The sequence below is a fragment of the Salvia hispanica genome, chromosome 4, assembly GCF_029641045.1.
Source record: "Salvia hispanica isolate PSC_SH4W2 chromosome 4, Shi_PSC_v1, whole genome shotgun sequence".
Classification (NCBI taxonomy): Eukaryota; Viridiplantae; Streptophyta; class Magnoliopsida; order Lamiales; family Lamiaceae; genus Salvia; species Salvia hispanica.
Window position 1 is genome coordinate 47,132,592 of NC_142695.1, and position 27,320 is coordinate 47,159,911.

A 27,320-nucleotide genomic window follows, 5' to 3' on the forward strand; every position below is an offset into this window, starting at 1 on the left:
TCATTCTTCTTCCATTTTGTTATCCTTCACTGAATTTGATTTTTTTAATTTCAATATTAGATTTAATTTTACAAAATTTTAAATTTTAATTTTTAAATATCAATAAATTTTTTTAATTATAAAAATTATTAAATAGCAAAAATTAATAGTTATAATCAATATTTGATAGTGTATAGTACTATGTAATCAATAAGGTATGACAACGCCTTAGTTTTAATCAATATTTAATACTAGCTTTAATCATAAATAGATTATATAACACAATTTATTTTGAAATAAATATGCATCTAATGTAAAACTAATATAATTTTTGTTTATTAATTTGAAAACAATCAAAATTTACTAGAAAATTTCAACAAAAATACTCCTATATAAAATTTTAAGTAGGATCAAATTTTTAGTCAACTTCATAATATTTAATCACAAGCAATTATAACAACCAAAGGAGGCTAAATAGAATAACTCTTATTTTTTCATCATGATTAATATTATTTTTCTGTACTTCTTCAATTCAATTGAATATTATATTAAATAACAAAAATTAATAGTTTTAATCAATATTTATAGTGTCCATGAATTAATAGTTTTCATTAAAAAAATTTATTGATATTTAAAAATCTAAATATTAAATTTAATTTTATAAAATTCAATCTAATATTGAAAAAAAAAACAAATTCAGTGAAGGATAACAATATGGAAGAAGAATGATAATTTTGAAATAATATCAAAGTTAGTACATAACTAAAATAATATCATATTTAAAATGTTAAAAGTGTAAAAAGACCAAATTGTCCAAACCCCCCAAAATAATATCAAAGGGTATTTTCGTACCAAAAAAAGCCAAAAGGACCAATTTCGAGATAAACCCTTAGTCCAGGGACTACTGACGATATTTTTAAAGTCCAGGGACTATGGACGAGATAAACCCATAGTCCAGGGACCATTTTTGTAGTTCACTCTAAATTAAAACACACACAATTTCAAACTTGTACTAACCAAAAGCAACAGTTGGTGGACGTATGGCGTTCTCGTGACCTATTGCTCTTGGTGCCATTGTTGTCATCTTGGTTGTGGGTGACAATGCCTATTTTAACAAGGGTTGTGAAGAATAGACGGTCGTGGGAAGGGAGGCACAGTATGCGTATGGTGATAGATCTGCGTTAACTAATTTATTAAAAAAAAGTTTTTTTTTACTCCCATCTAAAATATGAGTTATGAGTATTATGTAGCTTTTAAAACCAAAATACTCTTGAAAGCTCATACTTTTATATGATAACGATATAAATTGATTAGAAAATTATTTAGACATAATCTATGCACCCAATTCCATTAAATCATATAAGTATATAGTAGTAATAATATTTTAACTGTTATATCCATATTATATTTCCAGTTTTAATCTCATAAAAAAAATACTCCATCCGTCCCGTCTTTAGCTTGAAGCATTTAATATTCCAAATGTTGGTTCTGTCTAATTATACGAGCTCGACTAGTAAGTTACTCGTATTTTGGTTTGAACTCGATCTCAACTTGTTTACTATCGAACCGAGCCTGAGCTCGAGCAATTTACTATTCAATGAATATACCCAAACACAGAGGCAACGCGCACAAAAAGGAGCGTGAGGCCCTTTATTGTAAAAGCAAAAAAAAAGGTAGCAAAAAAGAGGAAATGTCCATGTCTATTGTCTTACCATCATCATTTTAGCCGGGCACTTTGCTCGTTCAAATCCCCTCTCTATTGCCAACTCATTCTCACACACACTCACATTACATACATTTGCAAATTCTAATTAATGCACCTTCATCTTCACCCCAACAACCTTCTCCCTCCTCCACAAATTTAAAGACTACTGCTGCTAACATTTTTTCTTCATGTAACAAGGTAAGCCCCTCCTCTTGTTTATTTCTCTACATGATTATTTCCCTTCTGGGCTGCTAAAGTTCCATCTTTATCTTCAGTTTGCAGAGTTGTCAAAAAGGGTTTTTTGGAAATTTATCATCTTTTTCTTGAATTTGGTCATTGATGGGCAGCTTTAGCTTGGAATCCTTTTTTTAAAAAAATTTCTTGAAATGGAGTTTTATTCCTATGTTTTTTAGCTTTTGCGCATTGGAATTCAACGTTGAAGAATTCTCTGCTTGACGATTTGCCCCATTGTGTGAACTCCCTTTTTTTGCTTTATGCTTTAGTATTTTTAACCCATTAGTCAGAGAATGAAATTTTCAAGTTTGAACGAATGCATCTTTTCTTACCCTTTTCCATTTTTTCTTTTCTTTATTTCTAGTTTAGTATAGCAAAGCAAATACTCCAATGTACATGCTTGTCTCTTTCCTTATAGATCTTGTGCGTTTGTGTGTGTTTGAATGTGTTTGCTTTATTATATTTTATCCTATTTTAGATCTATGGTTGCCAAGAAAATCCCACAAAAGTAGATGTTTAGTTGTAAAGCGTTATCCTTTAACTTGATTAGAGAGGTAATTCCCCTTATCACTCAACTGAGCTTGTTGATTGAATGGAGTTTGTGATAGCAAAAAATGCATTAGAAAATCAAAATGGTCAACTAATTAGGATTGCTTAAAGGCTTATCTTGTTTTATGCTTGTGTTTTGTGGTGGGAAATGTGGCAACAATTTCAAGATTACCCTATGCGTCTGTCATCAAATATTATATTGTATGGCTGGGTTGTAAATTGTGATAGCATGAAATCTTTCAACCTTTGTTAAAATAATGAGAGATTCCTGTCATAGGACAAGTAGCCTTGTGATAATTTTTTAATTCACACTTTCACATGCTAAATCTTTAAATTTTAGTATTGTTGATTTTGGAGTTTACTTTCTTTCAGCTATTTCCATATTTCTATACATACACTGACATGCTATATGAGCAATCACCACTGATTGAATGTCTTTTTTTTTCTAGCTGGCTTGGTCACCGGTCCTCGGCGTGTTCAACGAGCTTGATATTTGACTTTGAGAAAAAGGGACCTAGAATCTGTATTCAAAGTCTTGTGAACCCTCCTAACTGTCTTTACTTGTCAAATACTATTTGATCTGTAAAAATTGATTCTTGTATGTGAAGAAGAAGAGGGTTGTTCTTTGATTTAAATCAGATGGTCTGTTGTTTCCCATTCTGAGATAATGGGGGGTTGTGTCTCAGTTAGTAGTCAGAGTACTTGTAGTAGCAGGAGTAATGGAGAGAGGATGTCTCCATCTTGTTTGTGCATAGATATGCTTAGGCGCAAGAGAAGTAGGAGGACGTTTTCCGACCATGTCACCACTTTGCAGCATCTCTCCTCTATCCCTAACCGGATGATCACCAATGGGAAGAGCAGCAGTTCTTGCATATTCACTCAGCAAGGCCGGAAAGGCATAAACCAGGATGCTATGATTGTGTGGGAAGTAAGTCCCTTTTCTTTGTTGTTTTTGTTGGGGTCATCCTCGTCTGTTTCAGAAGATAATGTTATTTAAAATCTTGTGGATGTACAGGATTTTATGGGAGAAGATGTTACTTTTTGTGGCGTCTTCGATGGCCACGGGCCCCATGGACATATGGTGGCTCGTAAAGTTAGGGAAATGCTGCCGCTAAAGATATCCTCTTTTATGAACTCCTCTGAGCCGGTGACGAGTGGTTCAAGTGTGAATTGCTGCAATGGGAATGTGAAATCAGATGTGGTAGATCCCGTGAAGGATGTACCTGTCGAGGAGGGAGTGGAGTCTTCGTGGAGAGAAGCTTTTCTGAAAGCATACAAGTCGATGGACAAAGAGTTGAGGTCTCATCCTAATTTGGATTGCTTCTGCAGTGGCAGTACGGCTGTGTCGGTTATAAAACAGGTAAATGTTATAGCTTCGTAGACTTCTTTTACATCAAAATTTGAATCCCACTTGTGTTGAGCTTCCCTTGAACTATTGAAGGGTCAGAATCTTTTCATTGGCAATATTGGTGATTCGAGAGCTATATTGGGATCTAAAGATAGCAACGATTCGATGGTGGCAATCCAATTGACAGTCGATCTAAAGCCTGATCTTCCTAGTATGTTCTTGTTTGTTTAGTTTATATGGTTTTGAGAAGTCGTCTTAGCTATACTAATGAGATGAGCTTATGGTTGCTATTTCTTGAAACAGAGGAAGCAGAGAGGATAAAGAGGTGTAAAGGTCGAGTCTTTGCTTTACAAGATGAGCCTGAAGTGCAACGAGTTTGGCTTCCATTTGATGATGCTCCTGGCTTAGCAATGGCTCGAGCATTTGGAGATTTTTGCTTAAAGGAATATGGAGTTATCTCCATCCCTGAATTCTCCCATTGGACTCTCAGTGACCGAGACAAATTTGTCGTTCTGGCATCAGATGGGGTGAGTCTACTATTCCTTAAGCTATGATTCATGTGTTGTCTTCAAACATAGAATTTGTTGAAATGTGTCTACAATTCCTCACTTTTTCGCCTTTAGTTGCCATAACATACGCGTTAGTCCCCATCTAGAGATCGAGATTGCAAATTTATTTAGGCACACTGAGCAATGCGTGCTAGAGACTCGAGCCACTTTATTTATAAGCCCCCTCGTTAGTGATTATCGGCTGTAAAACCAGTTTTGAGAGTTGAATTACACGAAAACACCAAGTTTCTACTCTAGAGTTTGGTACTGCAACAGGGGATGGTTTCCTGCATAGAAATAAATGAAGCAACAAGAAAACAAAAGCAGCCATGCTTATGCAAATTAGGGCATGCCCTAGGTATTGTTTCTTGAATCAGTGATATAAACTAAACATGGACCATATAAGTCGTTGCATATCTTATTCGTTTTTCTGATGGCATAAATAGTGAGCAAAACTGAACCGAAACCGAATAATTGAACTGAACTGTTGCATTTTGGTCGGTTTTAGCCATAGTTGGTTTGGTTCCGTTTTTATTTATACTATAGAAACCAAACGTCCGATTCAAAATCAAATATTTTTTTTGGTTAGAACCGAGCAGACCTAACTTTTAGTATATATGTTTCTTTTATTTCTTTAATACTATAAAATAAAATAAACTTTGACGCTAGACCTTCACGTTGTTACCTTGGCTGTGGATTCATCGATGTAAAAAATGCTCTGCATCAATGGTTGTTTAAATTTGCCAAGAATTTTTCTCGATATAGTTTCTTCTATTTGATTTCTTGGTTTGAACTTTCTTTCCAAATGATGAATCTTAGGGAAAAAAGATGCTTACTCATTTTTATTTTTTAGCTTATTGTTCTTGTAAGATTGGATTACTTTGATTTATTCAACAAATATGAGCTTGTTTGGTCGTGATACGTGTATTGTCACTCAAAGTAAACGCCCTCGTATGTAAATCTCTTCCCTGGGTGCAGGTATGGGACGTCCTGAGCAACGAGGAAGTGGTCGAGATAGTATCATCGTCCCCAGCAAGGTCCTCCGCTGCTCGGATCCTAGTTGAGCATGCTGCCCGCGAATGGAAAGCCAAGTATCCAACATCAAAGATGGACGACTGCGCTGTGGTCTGCTTATTCCTAGATGGGAAGATGGATACTGAGTCCGACAATGAGGAGCAGAGCTTCTCATCGGCGACCCTCCAGAGCAACCACTCGGGCAATGTCTTGGAATCAGACGACGGCCAGCACTCCGAGCCGTGCCTGCAGCGGAACTTCACCGTCAGGTCTTCGGAGGACAACGAGCACAACAGCAGGGTGCCGGTTGGCGAGGATCAGAACTGGTCGGGTTTGGAAGGCGTGACGAGAGTGAACTCTCTTGTTCAACTTCCCAGATTCTCCGAAGAAAGGCCGAGGCCGTAGCGACGTCGTTTTGATTGAACGTCTTTGTAGTAGCGCTGTCTGAAAAACCCAAGAAATATTGGTTTTTTTTACTACTATAAGATTTGATCAAATAGTATTTATGGTTCTTGCATATATTTTGAAAAGTTGAAATTTATCTGTTATTTTTTCATGAGAATAGCTGATAATAGTAGCTGCAAACATTATATATGGGCATGTTGCATTTTATGGTGTTTTGCCTATATTTTGTGTTTTTTCTCTTTTCTTTTTCCTTATAATTTTATAAAGGGCATGTAGCCATCGGCGGATCCAGGTGGGGTCGGCCATCGCCCCCGGACTACTGCCGGAAAGTTTGCCTTCAACCCTACGGCGTCCATCCCACCGCCCCTTTACCCAACACAGAGAATTGATGACGAGGTGAGCAAGAGATGAGGAGGAACTACGCTGTGGCTGCCGTGTTTGAAATCCGGCAGCGGCGGAATGAAAGAGGGAGAGAGGCCTTTTCAGATTTGTTTTCAGACCAAGAAGGCGAGAATGAGGAGAGAGGGATTACTGCGTCTGGGGAGGAGTGAAAGTCTTCTAAACATTGTTTATTTCCAATAAATTTAAATAGAAGAAAATAGGTGTCACCATGAAAAGTTGACACATTCCTACACTACTGATCTAGTGCTATTTCAAATTTTATAAATTAACTTTAAAAGTTTAATATATTTCTTTATTTGTAGTATTTCATATTAATCAAGCAAAAATGTATTGATATTGGCCTAACTTCACTTTTAAACAATTTTAACCATTTAATCAATTTTGTAGTATATAGAATACTTTATTGATATTTCCACTAATTAATTTATTTAAATTAAACACATACTTGAATAATGATACTAATATATAGTGATATTTCTTTATTTTTTTTCTAATTTTTTTACAATATAATTTAACATTTCAACCTTATTATACATATTTGAATTATTTTAAAAATTATAATTTTCTAATTTTTGATATTATAGATAACATTATGTCATTTCCGAATATAAATACTTAAATTAAAAATATTTTTAAAATTTAATTATTTTACTATTATACTCAATTTTTTTCCGACCCCACGATATTCAACTCCTGGATCCGCCATTGCATGTAGCATTTTATTTCTATGTTAGAGGATGAAAAGTCGAGCAATAAGCAGTAGCAACCTCATTAATATGCATCAACATCTAGCCTAAACGACTCAAACACTTGATAATTGCAACAGAAATCCTCCCCATTAGAGCAAAGGTAATACAGAATGCAACTCTTAGGCCCAAGAATGATGGAATGAAATGTGATAACTGTATGGTGGCTAAAGTGATGAAGGTGAGAATGGAATGAAAATGGAATAAAAAATTGGCTGTATCATATTATCCATCAGACATTCCATACACAACACTAGTGAAGATGAAATACAGTGAAATGCTAATAAATCAACTAAAACAAAGAGCAATTGTGATGAACTCATACAACCACAAAACAGCAAGACCACCAACTGTGGAACTCCTTTCGAGCATATCACTCTTAACACTCTACGAATCACTTCTCACAACGAGAACCTTACATGATTAATCATCCTGCGTAAATGGATGGAACAATGAGCTAAGCTATTTGGAAGGCAAGATTATAGTTCAAATCAAGTACTTTCTATCTTGTCCTAAGGTGATGGAGGAGAGCTGGAAGGTAAGTACTACATTTTGCTATTCTAAGGAACAACAGAATTGATCTCCCACATTAAACATCACTTAGCTACCAAATGTAGTAACTAGTAAGCCAACAAACCTTTACCACCATACAAACTGATTAATTCTCATTTAATTTAACATCGGAGTGTGAAAGTGAAACCTCAAAATTACAGTTCCAACAACAACAACAACAAAATCTCACAAATACTTGAACCAATGAAATCTACTAAATGCTCCCACTCAGGTTGTAGTTTTGGCAAAACCAGGTTCAATAAAACCTCAAAAAAACCCAAATCAAAACATTTCTTCCCAAACTTCTACGGTCCTACCACCACAGATTAATGATACTACTATTCAATTTTTATTTTAGGAATGCATTTATCAAAATTTCAACCAATCTATTATTTGCGCCGTTAGGCATTAACACATTCATAAAAACCCAAATTTCTTCACAAACTCCTAGTTCCGCAAATAAAGATTCAGTTTTTATTTCAAGAATGCATTGATCACAATATTCCAGCAATGCCCACCAATATACTGTATTTCCTAACAACATCAACGTACACATAAAACGCTCACATATTACTTTTTCAAGAAACGGCAATAAAATCGGACATGAAAGTCACCTTTTTAAAATAAAAATCCGACCATATTATAGACGATGTAGCTGAGGAAAAGAAAGAAAATTCCCAAAAAAAAGGTAGTCTACGAAGATGAAAAACAATGTGGATCCGTGGCTTCTTTTGGCGCCAGTTTTCGTCTTAGTTTGCTCTTCAATCTTCGCCATTGATTCCGATCTACTGAAACAGTAGATCTTATTTACGATTTATTTTAGTATTTTAATAAAAAAGAATTTAAGGTCCCACCGAGACTTGAACTCGGGTTACTGGATTCAGAGTCCAATGTCCTAACCACTAGACCATGGGACCTTGTTGGTTTATACCCCATATTAAAAATATATATACGATCATTTTCAACGTTCTTCTTCTTCAACAATATACCCGTGAAGATACTGTATCAACCATTTCTAGCTGCGCAGATGAGAAAAGCCCTCTTTAAACCCTATTCCGCCGCTTTCTTCAAAATCCACACATCCCCAATTGTATCCTCCCTCAAATTCTCATCCTCATCCACTCCTCTACCGCCGCCAGAATGGGTGCACCCTTTCACCGACCTCTCCGACGTCATCTCCGCCGCCGACCGGAAAATCTCCCCGTGGATCCCCAAAATCCACCACCTTTTGCAAAACACCATCAATTTCGAGCAGGATTTAACCATCTTCTGCGATAAATACCTAATCAGACTCCCGCCCCCTTTCACCGCCCACATCCTCAAGACCTCCACTCAGCTCCCGAACCGGGCCGAGATCGCGTTCCGGTTCTTCAATTGGGCCGGTGAGCAGAAAGGGTACGCTCACAATCTCGAATGCTTCGTTCAATTGATCGAAATTTTGTGTTTGGAGGGCGATTTCGTGAGGGCTAGGTCAGCTTTCGATGAGATGAAAATTAGGGGCTTTTTGATGAATTCAGTGGCTGCCAATTCCCTAATTAGAAGCTTTGGCAATGGGGGAATGGTGGAGGAGCTTCTGTGGGTGTGGAAGAGAATGAAGGATACTGGGATTGAACCCTCGTTGTATACATACAATTTCTTGATGAATGGCCTTGTGAATTGTATGTATATTGAGTCTGCAGAGAGGGTTTTGGAGGTGATGAAGAAGGGGAGGGTGAAGCCAGACGTTGTGACTTACAACACCATGATCAAAGGCTACTGTAAATCAGGGAATCTGAGGAAGGCCATTGATGAGTTTGAAGCTATGGGGGTGAAAAATGTGGCTCCGGATAAGATCACTTTCTTGACTCTGATGCAGGCTTGTTATGCAAAGGGGGATTATCATCTGTGCTCGAGGCTTTACAACGAGATGCGGGATAAACAGGTTGAGATCCCTCCCCATGCGTATAGTTTGGTGATAGGAGGGCTCTGCAAGGAGGGGAAGGCGATGGAGGGGCACGCCGTGTTTGAGAGCATGATTGGGGCGGGCTGTGAGGTGAATATGGCTGTGTACACAGCCTTGATTGATGCGTACGCGAAGAATGGGAGCTTGGACGTGGCGATGGAGCTGTTCAGGAGTATGCAGAGGGACGGTCTTGTTGCAGATGAGGTCACCTATGGTGTGATTGTGAATGGCTTGTGCAAGAATGGGAGGTTGGAGGAGGCAATGGAATGGTTCGACTATTGCAAACGGGAGGGTGTGGCTGTTAATGCCATGTTGTATTCGAGCCTCATTGATGGCCTTGGGAAGGCGGGGCGTGTTGAGGAGGCAGGGAGGCTGTTTGAGGAGATGACTGGGAGAGGCTGCCCGAGAGACTCCTATTGCTATAACGCGCTCATTGATGCGCTGGCGAAGAAGGGAAAGGTGGAGGAGGCGGTGGCGCTGTTCGAGAGGATGGAGGAGGAAGGGTGTGATCCGACCGTGTACACGTACACCATCTTGATAGATGGCTTGTTTAAGCAACATAGGAATGAGGAAGGTTTGAAGGTGTGGGAGGCGATGATCGAGAAGGGGATCACACCCACGGCCGCCTCGTTTAGAGCCCTAGCAACGGGGCTGTGTTTGTCAGGGAAGGTGGCGAGAGCGTGCAAGATCTTGGACGAGCTGGCGCCGATGGGGGTTGTGTTGGACAGTGCTTTTGAGGATATGATCAACGTGTTGTGTAAGGTGGGGCGGGTGGTGGAGGCGTGCAGGCTGGCCGATGGGGTGGTGGATCGCGGCCGGGAGATTCCGGGGAGGGTTAGGACTGTGATGATCAATGCTTTGAGGAAGGCGGGAAATGCGGATTTGGCTATGAAGTTGATGCACAGCAAGATTGGAATAGGGTATGATAGGGTAAAAAGTGTCAAGAAACGAGTGAAATTTCGAAATTTGGTTGAGAGGTGAAGATGTCTTGCCTGATTTGCCAGTTTTTTATTCATGATAGTGTCATTTTTTAAAAATTAAATCAACATATATCAATCACAGTCAAAACTGAAATTGAAAATTTGACATAATACGAAGTAGCTACTCGTAAGCTTCTTTTGGACATATTTTTTGTTTGAGACGTATGTTGAAATTTGAACATATAATTATGCGAATCAACTTAAATGCTTGGAATTGTACAAAGATTTCAATACCTCACATTTTATTCACACAGCAAATGAAGACAAAGGAAGGTTAAATTTCGAATCTAACTAAATGTAAAACCGTAATCAATAGTAGGATGGCAAGTTGGAGAGAGTGAGTTACAACCTTCTCCTCTCCAAGACGAGTGACTGCGCCACACAGGCGTTCGTGTATGCCGCTCTAGTTGTCTAAAGCTACAAGGCAATCGATATAACCATCTTCGTCGTCTCATGTAAGTAGTTTCTACACAAGTGTTTTTGACTATGTTATATGATGCAAAGTGCATACCATGGATGAAAAACTTCAATGAAATCTCCTCATAAGAGAATATCAGACTTACATGTTACAGCTTGATGAAGATGGTCTACCTCATCACCTCATAAGCAGACGGGACATCGTGCAACGGGTGCCCCTTGAGATTTCTTTCGATAATCCTCCTCGCGAGAGAGACCTGCTTACCAACAGCGAAAATAAAGGCTTTTCCCGCACCTCCAGCACCACGGGCTGTTCGTCCCACACGGCGCACATATTCACTTGGATCCCGGGGAAAATCAAAGAGTACTACATGATCAACCCCAGCAAAGTCGATTCCTCGAGATGCTCTGGAAGACAGAATGAGTCAGTCACTTCTTCTAGTATTCTCATCAATCAAAGCCACAAGTTAAAAAAAGTTTCAACCTATCTGTGCAAACCAAGAACAAGGACATATTCTTCGATGGGGTGTGACGAAATTCCTCTATATTTGCAAGTCTTGTTTCTTGGTCTAAAGCAGCGTGAAAGGGTAAGACCTTCACATGTATTTCTTTACGATCAAAACGTTTCAATGCATTTTCAACTTTTCTACATGTCTCGATCTGCATATCGCATAAGAAACAACTTTTTCAGACCACAATAAAGAAAGAAAGAAAGTACACTATTGGATGTTGCTATTGCCAATGAGATCTTGAATCTACCTTGTTGCAGAACACAATTGTCTTTGTCACTGGACTTTCTCCCACAAGTTGAAGAAGAGCATTTTTCTTGTTGAGAAAAGCTGTATCAGGATTTTTTTCAGCTCTTTCATCTCCGCTGCAATCTACGAGGAACTGAACACAAAAATTTAATCAGAGTAGTTCAAAAACAGGTGAAAGTTCGAGTAATGTAGCAGATTACATCTTAGGACTTTGAGTTCTAATGCTGATTTACAACATATAAACATGAAGGTAAAAAAACAAAATATTTTGGTACCTCCTCCAGTCTGGAGCTGGTGCGATGCACACCAGGACCCATTATAACCTCGCAATCAGGGAAAACCTCAACCAGTTTGTTGTATATTTCCACAGGTAAGGTGGCAGTTACAAATAGATATTGGGCAGTGACAGGTGCCAAGTCGACCAAAGTTTGTAATGCAAGCTCAAAATCTTCATCATTGTAGAGTATATCTACCTCATCTAATATGGCACTGGAGAACCCAAAAAAGATGAATTCAAATTTCCCATAAAACTCACTCAACTCAAATTCCAGTTATAAATTATTTTTAGAGGTATTGCGCAATCAGTAGAAGAGTCAAACCTTTTAATATCAGACAATTGCAGGTGGCCCTCGTTTACTAGAAACGTGAAGCGTCCAGGAGTAGCAATCATAACATCTATTCCCTGTTTAAGACTCTCCAGTTGAGTTTTCTGCCGAAAACCACCAGTGGCAACCATAGATCGGAAAGGGACACCAACTTTTGAGAGTGAACGACAAACATTCAAAACCTAAAAATGTATCCTTGATGTGAAAAAATCACCAATAGAGCAGGATAAATCTTCTAATATTATCAATATTGTCATACCTGAGAAGCCAATTCAGCAGTAGGGACCAGTATTACAACTCGGGGATTTTGCGACGTTGATTTGCTAAGTCCTTCAATTTCTTCTTGTCTAAGTCGCTGCACTAGTGGTATCAGATATGACAAAGTTTTACCAGATCCACTCTGATCAGATATTATACAACTCTTCCCACCTATGACCGAATCAAATGCCATTGCCTGCAGTACCGTTATCTTAAATTGTAAAGACATTTTAAAATTCAAATGAATGCAGAACACAATATTAAACATCAACGTCAAACAGGAATTGAAACCGTATCATTTTGTTTGTGTGATACACTCTCTGCAACCATTTGTTACATTCCCTTACAGATCAAATGAAAGTTCAACGTCCAGAAGAGTGAGCCAATGACAGCAACTTGAAGCAGGTCTTTGATTAGTCATTGTTCCCCCTCAAGAACAAGAAAGATTCACAATGTTTGGACTTTAGGTCAAAAAAATGTTTAATTTTCTGGTCAGTACTCGGTAGTTAATAGGATAATCATATACACCGACCAGACTACAAGAACATGCAAGTAGAAGTACAAGGATGAGCAATAAAAGAAGAAAGGTAAATAAAACAAGTAGATGTATGGAAAACTCGAATCGATATCATGAGAAGACGGTCATTAATCAAAGACGAGAATAAAATCAAACTACAACATAAAGCACCAACAGGTCAAGCACATTTAATATCTTGAGGACGAGGTATCACAAATACGAAACAAAATTCCCATCTCGGAATTGAAGAAGGTGAAGCTCAATCAGATCTTAAACTCCAAAGTATTCGAGACTGAAAGTTATAATTAGCAGACCTGGATATGTGAAGGGCGAACATACTGCATCTTCCTCAAAGACTCAACAATGATGTCACTACATCCCAACTCAGTAAACGACTTTCTACTAAAAAAGTCATTACTGGCCTTAAATTTCAACTCTTTCTTTGAGAGATCATCTGGTCTATATCTTCTATAGCTGTCAGCTGCTTCTACACCACCCCATCTTTTTGGGGCCAAAACAGGAAAACCCGATGAAGAAGCACCTCGTCCAATGGATTTGACACTAGAGCTGGATGCTTCTGAAGTATCTTCCTCATCACTCATAGACTCCCGTTGTTCCTTTAGATCAGGATCATTATATAACTCGTCGTGGTTAGGGTATTCAGAGCTTTTTTCTCTCTGATCATCTCCTTGTATCTTTTTCCTATAGCTTTCTTTGACTAGATCTTTTACTCTCTGCACTTTTAGTCTCCCAAAACTTCTGCTCATGCCTCCAACGCCAGCTGCACAGCCAAATTACAAATGCAAGTAACAACCAAAGTTTAACACTTGGAAAAACACAGTAAGCACATTGGACGAACATATAAAGTGTAGAGGGTGCGGCTGAGCTTATAAGCTCCCAAAAAATAAGTTTATTAGCCACAACTTATATGGCTGGTTATTTACAATATATATCTTCTAGTTTCCTCTCTCTAACTCACAATTATCTCTTAAGATTATAAGCTACATCATCCAAACACTTAGTCAACTTACGAGCTTTTTTGACATTACATCTTGTAAGCTCTTGAACATCTTATAAGCTCTCTAAAATAAGCTGGCAAAATCCTCAAGTCATATGTGCTGCCTCATATAATGCAGGCTAATTTCATCCTTCCTGCTCAATAATATACATACATGTGTGTGTGAATTTCAAAATATCGTCAAACTTCAAATTTCAACCACCTGATTTCCATACATACATACATACATGTGTTTGTGTTTTAATCGGCTGGTTTTCGCAATAAAATGTAAAAACAGTCTCACAACAACCTGAAATACAATCAAATCCAGATTTCAAAGCAGATTTTCATCATAATTTAGTAAATTAACGGCAGTGAAAAAATGCTCAGCAGCGAGTAGAGTAGAAAGTAACCTTTTCTAGGGGATGTTTGTGGAGCGGCCTCGCAGACAAGCCGCAGACGCCGGCGACCGGAAAATATGGAGATTGAAGGATTGAAAACGGTGAAAGCTTCCAGCACATTCGGCATTGCAAAGAGAGATGAAGAGGATAATCCCTATTCTAATCGAAAATGCAGAATTGATGGATAAACATTAAATATTTTCTATTTCTACTCTAAATTAATATTATTACGCATTTCTTAAGTCTGTATAAATTTTATAATCTATAATTAGAACAGTAATTAGCTAGAAATTTACCTCAACTTCACATTAGTACATCTTTAAACTTTCTGAAATTGGAAAACTTATAAATCCTTGAAAAATAATATCACCTCAGTGAACTTCAAAAATGGTCTCTGAACTATAGGTTTATCTCGCTCATAGTCCTTGGACTTTAAAAATATCGTCAAGTAACCCCTAGACTAAGGGTTTATCTCGAAATTGGTCCTTTTAGCTTTTTTTGGTACGAAAATGCCCTTTCGGGAGGTTTTGAGGGTTTTGGGCAGTTTGGTCTTTTTACACTTTTAACATTTTATATCTGATATTATTTCAGTTATGTACTAAATTTGATATTATTTCAAAATTATTATTCTTCTTCCATTTTGTCATCCTTCACTTTATTTTTTTATTTCAATATTATATTTAATTTTATAAAATTAAATTTTAAATTTTAAATATCAATAAATTTTTTAATTAAACTATTAATTTCATGGACACTGTAAATATTGATTAAAACTATTAATTTTTGTTATTTAATATAATATTCAGCTGAATTGAAGAAGTACACACAAATAATATTAATCATGATGGAAAAATAAGAGCTATTCTATTTAGCCTTCGTTCGGTGTTATAATTGCTTGTGATTGAATATTATGAAGTTGACTAAAAATTTGATCCTACTAAAAATTTTATATAGGAGTATTTTTGTTGAAAATTACTGGTAAATTTTGATTGTTTTCAAATTAATAAACAAAAATTATATTAGTCTTACATTAGATGCATATTTATTTCAGAATAAATCGTGTTATATGATATATTTATGATTAAAGCTATTAAATATTGATTAAAACTAAGTCGTTGTCATATTGATTAAATATTATACACTTCCAAATATTGATTATGACTATTAATTTTTTTTATTTAATAAATTTTTGTTAATTAAAAAGTTTTACTGATATTTAAAAATTTAAATTTAAAATTTTATAAAATTAAATCTAATATTGAAATAAAGAAACAAAGTGAAGGATGACAAAAGAGAAGAAGAATGATAATTTTGAAATAATATCAAATTTAGTACAAATAATATCATATTTAAAATGTTAAAAGTGTAAAAAGACCAAATTGCCCAAACCCCCCAAAATCCCTCAAAAGGGCATTTTCGTACCAAAAAAAGTCAAAATGACCAATTTCGAGATAAACCCTTAGTCCAGGGACTACTAACGATATTTTTAAAGTCCAGGGACTATGGGCGAGATAAATCCATAGTCCATGAACTATTTTTGTAGTTCACTCTTTTTTTTATTCCAGTAGTAGTAGTATCTTTTAATAGAATTCAGTTTTTTGAAAATATACCAATATTAATATAAAATGCGCACAATGAAATCTAAAAATAAATATGAATCGAGAATATATGAGACACCACGTGGAAAATTGTAATAGGGACGTTGCTGATGTTGATTAAAAATTGTGGTAAATATGGTGTGCCTTGTTTAGCTTTAAGCCTTTAATACCCGTTCAATTAGTTATTTAATGAGTTTTGTTGAGCTTTGAAGAAAATAAAAGAATAAAAATGAGCTCCAAACCAACGGATCATAGCACATTGGTAGCACGGAGTTATAGTGACCTTGAGGTCACAGATTATTTTGAGTATTCTTGTACTCCATGCTCCATGGTAAAGATACTTTAAGAGAGTGCTTAGCCTTAGGCTATATAGCGATTATCACAGTTCAACTTGAGTAGAAAATTAATGCAAAAGCACAAGAGGGTTAGGCTATATTAGTGATCATCCTAGTAAAATCAGCCCATTTATAATTGGAAAGAGGTTGGGCTTCAATATTCAAGCATCTTCAAACATATCTTTAAAGTCTTGAAAAGCCAGTTAACCCTATTCTGGCTGAGTGAGATAAACAACCACTCAGACAAGTGAGAATGGGCAGACTTGCCTTACTCAGCCGTTCGAGTGGGACTAGGTTGATTCTTAGATGCTCAACGTTTGCGGGCCCTAATCCCTAGAGAGATTGAATGAGTTGAGAATCCACCGAAATCAACGTTTGCTAGTCATATTTAATTTCATCGAAATTCTAAGTTGTGGGAAATTAACAACGAGGTTGAAGTTTAGAAATCTTTAATCACTTTATGTAAAATACCAAAATTTAGCCATAATTCATATTCATTCCTTTGTCCCTAAAAAATATGAACAAATTTCTTTTTAGTAGTATGTTCTTGAAAAGTATGAAAATTCTAATTTTGTAAAGCCTTTTCACCTATAAACTTTAATTACTTTTTCTTTCTATCTCTTTCTTACTTTACCAATTATGTATTATAACGTGTCAAACTAAATATTCATATTCTCTCTAGGAGGGGATGGATTAACTATAATGATTAATAATTCGTTACAAAAATGAAATTGTCATTGTTGAATAAACTTCGCTATTCAATTAATCTATAACAAATGAAAACAACATTGTTCAAGCAAGCATCTCTATTCATTTAATCTATATCACATGTCATGTCAAGATTATTAAATCATTTGACCTATATAGACCACAATCGTAATTATAGCATGTACATTATCTCAAAAGAATTGCATAATTCGAAAATGAAGATACATTCAAATCAAATGTCCTTATATGTAGAATAGGTGCACCAAAAAATAATAGGTACAAACGAGAAATGGTGGTAGGAATAAGTGATCCTTCTAATCGTTCCTCGTGTGTCTTCTATTATAGCAAAAATATTCATTTCACATGCTAAATTGTTGATATTGAACACTTTGATCTTCAATGATGTTGACGCATCATTGTTTTTATAGTATATTTAAGATAAATCAACTACTCCTACGTGAATCGTCTTATTAATTGATAATATCAATCGATACAAGAAAAAACCATAGAAGCAGTTGATGATAATCAATATATTTAAGTGTAATTATATATTTTTATAAGTCGCATCAGTGAATGTAGATACATATGGTCGTATTTATGCTTGGATATATGGCACATAAGTATTTGTTTTGAAATTACTTTAGACCTTTTCATTCAGTTTAATTAGAATTGCAATGAGATCACAGCTATTTGATAGATAATTATTGACAAATGTTGTGGCATGTTATGACTACTAGCCCATTAAATTTATAGAATTAGAGTTATGAATTTCTAATCCGATATAATTACAATTCGAGTAGGACTGACTTGAAATCTAATGAGCTAGCCAGATGAGTTGGACCTATGTGTACTATTGTCTATTCTGTCGTCTTATGTGATAGCTGATTTAACACTTCAATGATGACTTTTATATTATAAATAACAATAAAAACAATTAATCACTATAATATCTTTTGAAATTTGCCAAAATGTATACGCCGTCCTGCTGTAAGTAATTAATTTTCTTTCTTTTTCATTGGCTCACTATAAATTATTGATTTTCATTTTTAGCTACAAATAAAATATCTAATCTCTTTTACGTTATTATCTCTTTTACTCCATTCTCTTTTTATCTCTCGTACTCTATATTTCAATTAATTTAATAAATATCATTTTCTTCAAGTTTGTATCGAAAAAAATTTGGTCACTTATGACTTGGAAAAAAGGAGCATGTTTTATTTTGATTTTATAAATCATTAATTAAATGTTCAATGTCATGTCCCATCACAACCTATTCTTATTAGTATATGTCATGGTTTTTTACACCATTAGTATTTAATCAGGTTTGTATTCTATAAATATGATTAATCTCCACCATTATGCATTAGATCGATCACATATTAATTCTATCAGCCCGTTGACCTAGTCGAAAACCTAAATATTTAGTTTAAGTTTAAAATTTTTAATTTGATATATTGCAACCCAATTACTCCACGCCTGATCAATCCATAATCCGAATATAATAATCCAAAACCCATTAGACTGACTTGAATAACACCCTATGTGCAAGTATTCAACGTTCATAATATCAAAACAACATATTTTATCAAAGACACAAGAATCATCTTTTATAGAGTACAAAATAAAAGGTCACGGGACAAAATATTAACCCAAGAACGCAAAATATTCATTGTTGTCAAAAAATATTTTAAAAGGCTTAATAATTTTAATAATAAAAAAAATTTACCATTCCATATATAGCTTATATTTATCTCTGATGATATACTAAAACTTAAAATGGAGCCGACAATTAGTTCCAATAGTAGTTCAGAATCAATCTCTTTTTCTTTTGTTTTTGGACAAAAAATATCTGTTTTAAATTTTGTGAATAAAAAAGATATAATATAAAGAATATTTTTTAAACTTTGAGTTTCTTATTTGATATGGGGTATTTTTATACTGGTTTGAATTTAATATAAAGGTTTGAATTTAATATAAATGGTACTATCTCCGTCCACCAAAATTTGTCTCATTTTTCCATTTCTGTCCGTCCCCTAAAATTTATCTCATTTCACTTTTATCATATTTGGTAGTGGACCCCATATTCCACTAACTCATTTATACTCATATTTTATTATAAAATTAATATATAAAAGTAGGACTCACAATTCACTAATTTTTTTAACTCACTTTCTATTACATTTCTTGTCGGATCAAAATGGGACAAATTTTGGTGGACTGAGGCAGCAGGATGTTTATATAAACCGTCAAAGCATGTCATATGAAGTGTGGCCAGCACCTTAGTTTCCTTCAACAGAGCTCACTCAAACTTCTCTCTGTCGATCAATTTTCGAACTCCGTGAAGTGAGAAGAAAAGGCAGAACTCCTTTGGAATTTAGCGCAATTGAAAACAAGAAAAATCTAAAAAATCCTCGAAATTTGAAGCTCACCGTTTCCACCATCATTTTCTCATCAACTACTCCATTTTCATTTTCGAATCCCAAATGCATTTATATGCTAAATGCTAAATTCATTTCCATTTACCAGAACTGGGGCTTTCCCTGTTTCTTGTTTTCTATTCTAGCACTCAACAAACCCAAATGCCCCATTAATTTTTCATCGTTGAATTCATAAAAATCACATCTTGGAAATGTGGGTTGTGTGTCTCCATTGTTTCGGATTGAGAGATTAGTAGTAGTATTCTGCAATGGGGAGGCCGAGTTTTGCGGCGGCGCCGGCTGCGGCAGTGAGCGGTGGAGTGGAGAGGGAGGACTATTGGAGGAGCTTCGACAACTCTGTGAGTGCAGTGTCGTTTGGATTCGTTGCCACCGCTATTCTCATCTCCATGTTTCTTGTGATGGCTATTTTCGAGAGGTTTCTCCGCCCACCGTCGTCGGACGCTGCTGCCGCCGCCGGCCTTGACGGCGGTGTCGCAAATTTGAGAAAGATGGACTATCCTTCTCTAAAGGTGCAACCTTTTTCTCCCTTTCTTCATGCAAAAAAAAGATTTCTTGAAATTATTTGTGAATTTTGATCAAGTAATCAAGAATACTATATCCAGCAAACTACTATAAAAATGGTTTCTTTACAATCACTTGAATTTTTTGCAAGTTATTATCTACTCCCTCCGTCCCCCATTAGGAGTCATGATTTGACCGGACACGGGTTTTAAGAAATGTAAAGAAAAGTTGGTTGAAAAAGTTAGTGGAATGTGAGACCCACTTTTTTATATTGGTTTTATAATAAAATGTGAGTGAAGTGAGTTAGTGGAATGTGGGACCTACTACTATTTATGGTAAAAATGAAGTGTGACTCTTAATTGGGGACAGACCGAAATGGAAAAAAGTGACTCCTAATGGGGGATGGAAGGAGTAATTAAGTTGAACTAGTTAAAATATTGTTTCCTATATAGTATTTTCAATAAATAGTGATTTTTCTCAACTTGTTGTTTATTGTAGAATGGTAAAGCTAAAAAGATTTCACCTTTATATAAGGGATTCTGTTGTGAAGATCAAAACAAAAGTTAAGACAAGATTGTTATTCCAATTTACAATGGCCCTTCTTTATTCTCTACTTATATTAAAAAGCCATCTAAATCGCCTTCATGTTGGCTTGTCACATGATGTGCGAATGAAGTTATATCAAATTTTATTTACTAGTACTTTATTATACACATAGGTCTTTGGAGCTATGGAATTCAACTTTACAGCATAATTTTTAGAACTTTTGAGGTTAATTATCATCACACCCACTGCAATGATCCTAGCTTGAATAAAAACTCTCTTGGATGATGACAAATGATGGGTTTTATCTTAATGTGGGAGAACATGATTATCTCAAAAAACTTAAATTTCTACACACCTCTAGCTGTATATCGACTTTACTCGCTGCAATTGTAGCAGAATATTGTGATTTTCATAGTGAGCAAGCCAATTTTTTGAGAATGTCCCTTTTTGTTTTATGGTTTAACGTCATTGTGATCTTGGTGTAAAGATTTGATATTTATGCTTTGGTATTTGTTAAATTGTAAAGTGAAACTAGTATGAGACATTATAGCCCATACGGGACCCTTATTTGTTACTAGCATCTGATTTTGTCCAAGGAAAATTGGTACCTCAAACAATCATATCTTTAGTTTTCCTATAACTCTTTAAATCTTGATCACCACATTAATTCCTAACTTTTTTACATAAATAGAGCCTTGCACATAACATAGAAAGGGGGATCAATTAGGTTTAGCAAACATGGGAAGTGAGAACCCGACAAGGAGAAGGGAGAGATTTGGGCTCATGAATTACTTCATTTGTTGTCTCCTACTTGTTGAACGAGTTGGGAATGATGCAAAACGTTATGGGCCCCTTCTTGTTGGAGGCGCTTGAATGCTCGTTTCATTGCTTTTTCAAGCATTGAGTCCTTGTTCGTGCGAGTTCTCTGTTCTTAGGAACAAGGTTCTTCGTTCTGTTGATTGAAAGGAAATTACCTCTCTAGACTCTAGTTCCGCTTGTAGTTTTTTTTCATTATATATATGTAACATTTGTCATTGTAAGTTGAATGTGGTTACATTCTTACCTAGAACCCTACTTGTTTGAATGATGAATTTGAATCTGCAGATGAGTGTATACGCAAAAGAAATTTCAGTGTTGATGCCAGGTGAAAGGATGCCTACTTTCATTGCTCAACCGGCGCCTGCACCATGCCCTCCCGAATGTGTCTCCCGGCCCACCTATACGTCATCCTAGGATATTTTTAAGTGAAGAATGTGTTCTTTTTGAGGTGCTATTTAGATGCAAAAAGACTATGCCATGGGTTGTGGAAGTTCTTGTTTATTGTAGTACGTATATATATAGCTCTTATCTCAAGTTGAAATCATCCTTAGAATGCTTATCTAATTATCTTAGTGTTTTGATATATTAGTTGTACTCGAACAACGGAACAAGTGCATGAGATCCTTTATTCTTCTTTCGTGTTTGAAAATTGAAATTATAAAGTCGAACAATGTCTAGAGTCAATTGAAATCATTAAAATACGAGGATTGAATGAGAATACACTGTTATTGCCGTGATACATGGGTTCTTAAATCCGACATGTAGATGTAGTTATGAATCTTAGTATGATGTTTGATTTGGTCCTATATTAAACACTTGTATAGTACTCCCTCTGTCCTAAGATAAGTTATGGACATATTCATTATTAGGATGTCTCACTATAAGTAAGTCATTTTCTTTTCTAGCAAAAAATCATCCCTCCTACTTTATTCGACACCTACTTTATTTTCTCTTTACTTCTCTGCTTTTCTCTCTCTCATACTTTACTCTCTCCATGCCCAAAAGAAAACTTTCACTTATCTTGGGACGGAGGGAGTGAGCGTAAAATTTAAACATTGTTTATATGAAAAATAAGTAGCATCCAATGCTTTTGTCTAATACAATAAATCACAAATTTCAATAGAGAAGATAACGTCTCAGTAGTTCTATTATAATAAGTCAATAGTGTATTTTCTTTTTGGTCAATAGTTCTTGTCTTTTAACCATTTGTTTGGTCCAAAAGAGGCCCACAACCGGTTGGGCTTGGATATCCTTTTTTCTAATTTTACGTAGGATAATTCATAAATACATTACACACTTTCCCCATTTTCTAATTCATAATACATTTTTTAAAACCTTGTTATAAAAAATAACCATCTGTTGTTTACCGTATTTATTTTATTTTATTTTCTTTACTACACTCGATTTAGTTCACCTTATTCATTATGGTATTAACTAGATTTTTGTGAAAATTATAAAACTAAAATGTTAATAGCAACTTTTAATGTATTAGAATCGTACAAAATACATAACACAAAACGAACAATGCTAAGCATATATTAAACGAACGTAATGCTCACATATGGTATATAGAATTATCATTCTTCTAACAAATTTTATGCATAAAAATGATTAATAGAAAAACTCCCTCATAAAAATATAAAGCATTCTAACGAAACAAAAGGATTTTCAAGCGTCTCAGCTTCCCCTGCCGCCGGACTCTTCCGATCACACTCCTTCCGGGGCGGCGCCACCTCCTCTCCTCTCACCCGCCTCATCAAAGCCACCTGACCCCTCTTCTCCGGCTGGGGTACCGCCACTGATCTCCTGGCAGCCGCCCTCCCCTCGCCGTTCGCCCTCTGTTTCCTCAGTGGCGGCCGCTGATCAACGATGGCTGCACTCCGCTTTATAGCCGCCACGGTCGACAAACTCTTGCCACACTCCGTGTTCTCGCAACCATCTTTTCCGGCGATCCTAGGCGGCTTCCGGACCTCTGTCTTCCATTCTTGCAACATTGGTTTGAACTTCTCGGGTCGGGGTTTAGGAGCAACGGTAGCCTCTAACAATACCTCTTTAACAGTTTCTACTTGGAGAATTCTGTGGGGAGACACAGGCGGCTGAGGCTCTCCATTGATGGACCGGCGGTTGTCCATCTCTTGATTATGGTTTCCGGCGCTGAGACAGCAGCCCATTTCGGTCTAGAGAGGGAAAGCTACAAGAAAAAGCAGCCAAACTTGGACTGAGGAGAGAGAGAGGTAGTGAGTGGGAGCAATGGTGATGACTGGTGGTGACAGAGAGATAGAGACTGGTGGTGTTCTCGCGTGTGCATATGTTCTATTGTAATATTAAGCACTTTTAACTTTTTTGATGAATTTGCATGTTCATATGTAGCCCACATCCCTCAATCATTTAAAACGCATTATTTCATATACATGGTGTTTTAACATGGCTACAATAATTTGGGTGTTATCTTGTAATGATAACATAAATGTAATTCTACCAATAATAGATTCACTGATTTATTTCTTCATATATACAAACAACTTAAAGTTTTATTTCCCTGCCCTGCTCACAAAATAAATACTAGTAGTACTATACTACAACTGGGGATTAGAACGACTCTATTTTACACCACATTTTTAACTAGACTTCGCTTTCCATCTTGATGCAAATAAAGATTATTTCATTTAAATGCTCAAAAGTCAAAGATGTCATATTTTTAAAATCTTCATATCCAGATAAAAAAAACACTGCAGTTTATCCCAGAAAGAATATATCATCCGGTAAAGTAAATGGGGTGTTGCGTATATGCTAATTTTCATACTATAAAAAAAGGATGGATATACAATCGACCAAACGAAAAGATAGCAGAACCTCATGCACCTAACCTTGTTCCAGGATTAGAGGAAGCGTCAAGGCCCTTAAGATCTTTCCCGAAACAGTAAAAACTTATCAAGTCTTGAAACTGAGGCGTGAGTCTGGTCAAGAACAATCATCAGAGATGTCCCAGCAGCATTAGGAAGAAGCTGCTCGATCAGATTCTATCATGGATTTGATGTAGAATTCTCCGGCCTTGTATGAGGACCTAACCATGGGGCCAGATGCCACGTATCGGAATCCCTGCCACAGCCAACAAACATCAACGTATTGTCACAACGTAGTAGTATCACATTGTCTTTAGAGGCTAGAGCTTCAATCAAATATCAACTAATTCTTCATCTAGGATGATTTCGAGTTCTTGTAAATTTTTTCCCATTGCTAGCCTAATGCAGGACGAGGGTTATATAACCAATTTGTTTTGAGTACGTGAATAGCGTTGAGCATTGGCATTCAAATAAACGGCTGCCTAGGACAAGGGATTGAAGGAATCACAACTTAAAAGGGTGAGAATTAACAATAAGGTCAAGTATGAGTACTTCTCTGTCCTAATGAACACAATTCGATCACAAACAAATATAAGGTGGATGTTAATCAAATACATGAACTCAAAGATAGCAATTTGAAGCAGCATGTTAGCATTCATGTCATCATAAGAAAACAAACCAATTTGGGTCAAAAATAGAGATGAGCAACAAACCATTTCCATGCCCAGGAGTCGATACTTCTCAAAAGCATCAGGTGTTATGTACTCCGATACTGGCATGTGCCGCTTCGATGGTCTCATGTACTGACCAAATGTCATGACATCGACGCCAGCTGCCCTCACTTTCTCCATGGTTGTCAATACTTGGTTGGGTGTTTCTCCGCACCCTAACATTACAGAAGTTTTTGTGAGAGTACCCGGTGGAGCATACTGTTTTGCCTTCACCAGAACATCGAGAGATTGCTTAAAGTTCGCACGGTGATCACGAACTGCACTCTGGATCTCCTCCACAGTTTCAATGTTGTGAGCAAATACATCCAATCCTGATGTGGCGACTTTCTCTACACAGCCTGTGTCTCCCCGGAAATCAGGAACTGCAGTTTGAGAGCAATGTGATCAACAAAAACAGTCCAATTTTATAACTGTCACAAATCACTGTGGTAACTGAGGTTTTTGTTTCAACAAAATTTATTCAACTGCATCAAACTCTGTATGAAAATCTATTACCCAAGGCTTCTATAAGCATTGATGGCTTCAGAATCTTCAACTTTTGCACTGTCTCTGCAAAATGGCCACTTCCTTGATCAGGCAAATCATCCCGGTCAACACTAGTAATCACCACATATTCCAAACCCCACGAAGCTATTGCCTCGGCCACATTTTGGGGTTCATTAGGGTCAGGAGGAGGCGGAGTGCGCGATGTCTTTACATTGCAAAACCTGAAAGTATGAACAAACAACACTCAAATTCTTTTCAAATTGCAACCACGCACTACAAAAGCTCTAAGTCATTATTTCCATATTGATATCTGTAAAATGAAACTAACATTGTTCCACTAAATTTAGTTAAGATCACATGATCTTATATTTTTGTTCAGTGACATTGATTCCCAAAAGCCAACACGCTGAACAAACTACCTATAAGAGATTCTAGACAGCTAATGGTCCATGATTGGACAGATTCCCATCTATCTTGATTTGAATTCATTGATTTGTTCAAAATGTTTGTCTCTTTTCCTAGAGTGCTTACACAGAAAGCTAAAACCCTATTCATACACAATGTTTGTCATAAACCTAATCCCAATTTACAAGCTCGGAGCATTCATCCAGAGCACAAAAGCAAAACTCAGTGCAATCAACACCAAATCAATCATTGCCCCCATAAAAATCAATGTACAAATTGCAATAAGAAACCAAAAACAAAATCAAATTGATTCATCACCTGCATCCACGAGTACAAGTATCGCCGAGAATCATAATCGTGGCAGTAGCCGTCCCCGTTTCGCCCCCAGACCAGCATTCGCCCAAATTAGGGCACTTGGCCTCCTCACAAACAGTGTGCAATTTCAATTCCCTCAACTTCTTCTTAATGTGCGTGTACTTGTCACCGCCGGGAATCGATTCCTTCATCCATTTAGGCTTTGGCAACGGCTTCTTCTTCGTGCCTACCTCAACCGAGTAGCTGTTGTCGGATTGAAGCTTGATGAAGTCGCCCAGAGATGGCGATTCGTCATCGAGCCTGCGGCGCAGGCCATCGAGGGTGTGTGGGTATTTTTGGAAATCGGATTGCGGCGGAGATGGCGGAGCCGCAATCGTAGACAGAAATTGGGTGAATCGAGAGAGCGCGAAGTTGGTGGATTTGGATTTGAGGGCTCGATTTGCGATCGAATTCATTTTGTTCCACCTCTCTCTCTTCCCTGTTGGCTGGTTGAATGTGGAAAGATAGCTTATGTTTTTAATTTTAAATTTCATTTAGTATTTGGGTACGTTCCGTGTAAACCACAATAGCATCTCCAATGGCTTTAGGCTAGCCACTCTCTTTCCCTGTAACCCTGTAACGTTATCAACACTAAAATTTTACCTACCACATCATTATTTTATTCAAATAGACTAGCCGCAATAAAAATAATTAAAAAACAACTACATTTACGGAATTAAATTTACAATAAATTACGGAATTAAATTTACGAGACATATATGGGAATATTCATTCATTTCATTTTAAAAAAAGGTACATAGATAAAAAAAAGTACATAATTCTTTTTTTAAAAAAAACGGCTTCCACGCACAAGCCCCGCCTCTCTCTACTCCTCATCGTCGCCGCCGCCGCCACCCGGGACCTCCACATCGGTGGCATCTGAGCCCGCGTCTGAGCCCCCCATCAGTGCCCTCGTGGCATCCAAATCCACCTGCATGTTGTCGAGCATCGAGTGAAGAAACCTCTTCTCCGTGGGTTCAGTTGCGGCCCTCCACTCTTGGAAGACCTTGTACATCTGTTCCAGCGTTTTTTGACGCGAGAATAAAGTGTACGCGGGTGGTGTTAGAGTTTGTATACTAGAAATCACGTTTCGAGTGATTGAATACTGTAAAACTCTTATTTTATTTTCCAATGAATAAAACAGATTATTTTTGTCATAATGTTGTCATGTTTTACATTTAATGGATGTTAATGCATGT

General features: G+C 36.5%; 5 protein-coding genes and 1 non-coding gene across 10 annotated transcripts; 3 read left to right on the plus strand and 3 right to left on the minus strand.

Moving 5' to 3' along the window:
* The first annotated feature begins 1,718 nt into the window (after positions 1-1,718).
* Positions 1,719-5,894, plus strand: LOC125196722 (putative protein phosphatase 2C 52). Its single transcript, XM_048095334.2, has 6 exons — positions 1,719-1,882; positions 2,917-3,395; positions 3,483-3,827; positions 3,909-4,026; positions 4,119-4,342; positions 5,342-5,894. The coding sequence occupies exons 2-6, from the start codon at positions 3,135-3,137 to the stop codon at positions 5,780-5,782; spliced, it is 1,389 nt and encodes a 462-aa protein (XP_047951291.1). The 5' UTR covers positions 1,719-1,882; positions 2,917-3,134; the 3' UTR covers positions 5,783-5,894.
* A 2,433-nt stretch (positions 5,895-8,327) lies between these two features.
* Positions 8,328-8,399, minus strand: TRNAQ-CUG (transfer RNA glutamine (anticodon CUG)). Its single transcript has one exon. It is a non-coding gene; the product is annotated as a tRNA-Gln (tRNA).
* Positions 8,400-8,466: 67 nt separating this feature from the next.
* LOC125194021 (Pentatricopeptide repeat (PPR-like) superfamily protein) lies at positions 8,467-10,439 on the plus strand. The gene has a single exon (XM_048092012.2). It carries the CDS (start codon positions 8,510-8,512, stop codon positions 10,403-10,405), a length of 1,896 nt encoding a protein of 631 aa, XP_047947969.1. The 5' UTR covers positions 8,467-8,509; the 3' UTR covers positions 10,406-10,439.
* Positions 10,440-10,571: 132 nt separating this feature from the next.
* Positions 10,572-14,530, minus strand: LOC125194022 (DEA(D/H)-box RNA helicase family protein). Of its 3 annotated transcripts, none has more exons than XM_048092013.2 (9): positions 14,370-14,530; positions 13,274-13,740; positions 12,444-12,638; positions 12,179-12,366; positions 11,855-12,068; positions 11,581-11,712; positions 11,306-11,481; positions 10,968-11,229; positions 10,572-10,870 (listed from the first exon to the last, which is right to left on the minus strand). In XM_048092013.2, exons 1-8 carry the CDS (start codon positions 14,482-14,484, stop codon positions 10,992-10,994), a joined length of 1,725 nt encoding a protein of 574 aa, XP_047947970.1. In that variant the 5' UTR covers positions 14,485-14,530; the 3' UTR covers positions 10,572-10,870; positions 10,968-10,991. The 3 variants fall into 3 exon arrangements, with proteins under 3 accessions (XP_047947970.1, XP_047947972.1, XP_047947973.1); XM_048092015.2 differs by having other exon boundaries at positions 10,572-10,888; XM_048092016.2 differs by lacking the exon at positions 14,370-14,530 and adding an exon at positions 13,991-14,120.
* Positions 14,531-19,283: 4,753 nt separating this feature from the next.
* On the plus strand, positions 19,284-21,846 carry LOC125196692 (uncharacterized). The gene is made up of 2 exons (XM_048095302.2): positions 19,284-19,945; positions 21,588-21,846. Exons 1-2 carry the CDS (start codon positions 19,685-19,687, stop codon positions 21,714-21,716), a joined length of 390 nt encoding a protein of 129 aa, XP_047951259.1. The 5' UTR covers positions 19,284-19,684; the 3' UTR covers positions 21,717-21,846.
* Positions 21,847-22,810: 964 nt separating this feature from the next.
* On the minus strand, positions 22,811-26,585 carry LOC125195843 (lipoyl synthase 2, mitochondrial-like). Of its 3 annotated transcripts, none has more exons than XR_007171791.2 (5): positions 26,086-26,585; positions 25,372-25,583; positions 24,859-25,238; positions 24,170-24,401; positions 22,811-23,493 (listed from the first exon to the last, which is right to left on the minus strand). XR_007171791.2 is itself a non-coding variant. In XM_048094100.2 (4 exons), exons 1-4 carry the CDS (start codon positions 26,535-26,537, stop codon positions 24,297-24,299), a joined length of 1,149 nt encoding a protein of 382 aa, XP_047950057.1. In that variant the 5' UTR covers positions 26,538-26,585; the 3' UTR covers positions 23,989-24,296. The 3 variants fall into 3 exon arrangements, 1 of the variants encoding a protein (XP_047950057.1); XR_007171790.2 differs by having other exon boundaries at positions 22,811-23,520; XM_048094100.2 differs by lacking the exon at positions 22,811-23,493 and having other exon boundaries at positions 23,989-24,401.
* Between the last annotated feature and the right edge of the window lie 735 nt (positions 26,586-27,320).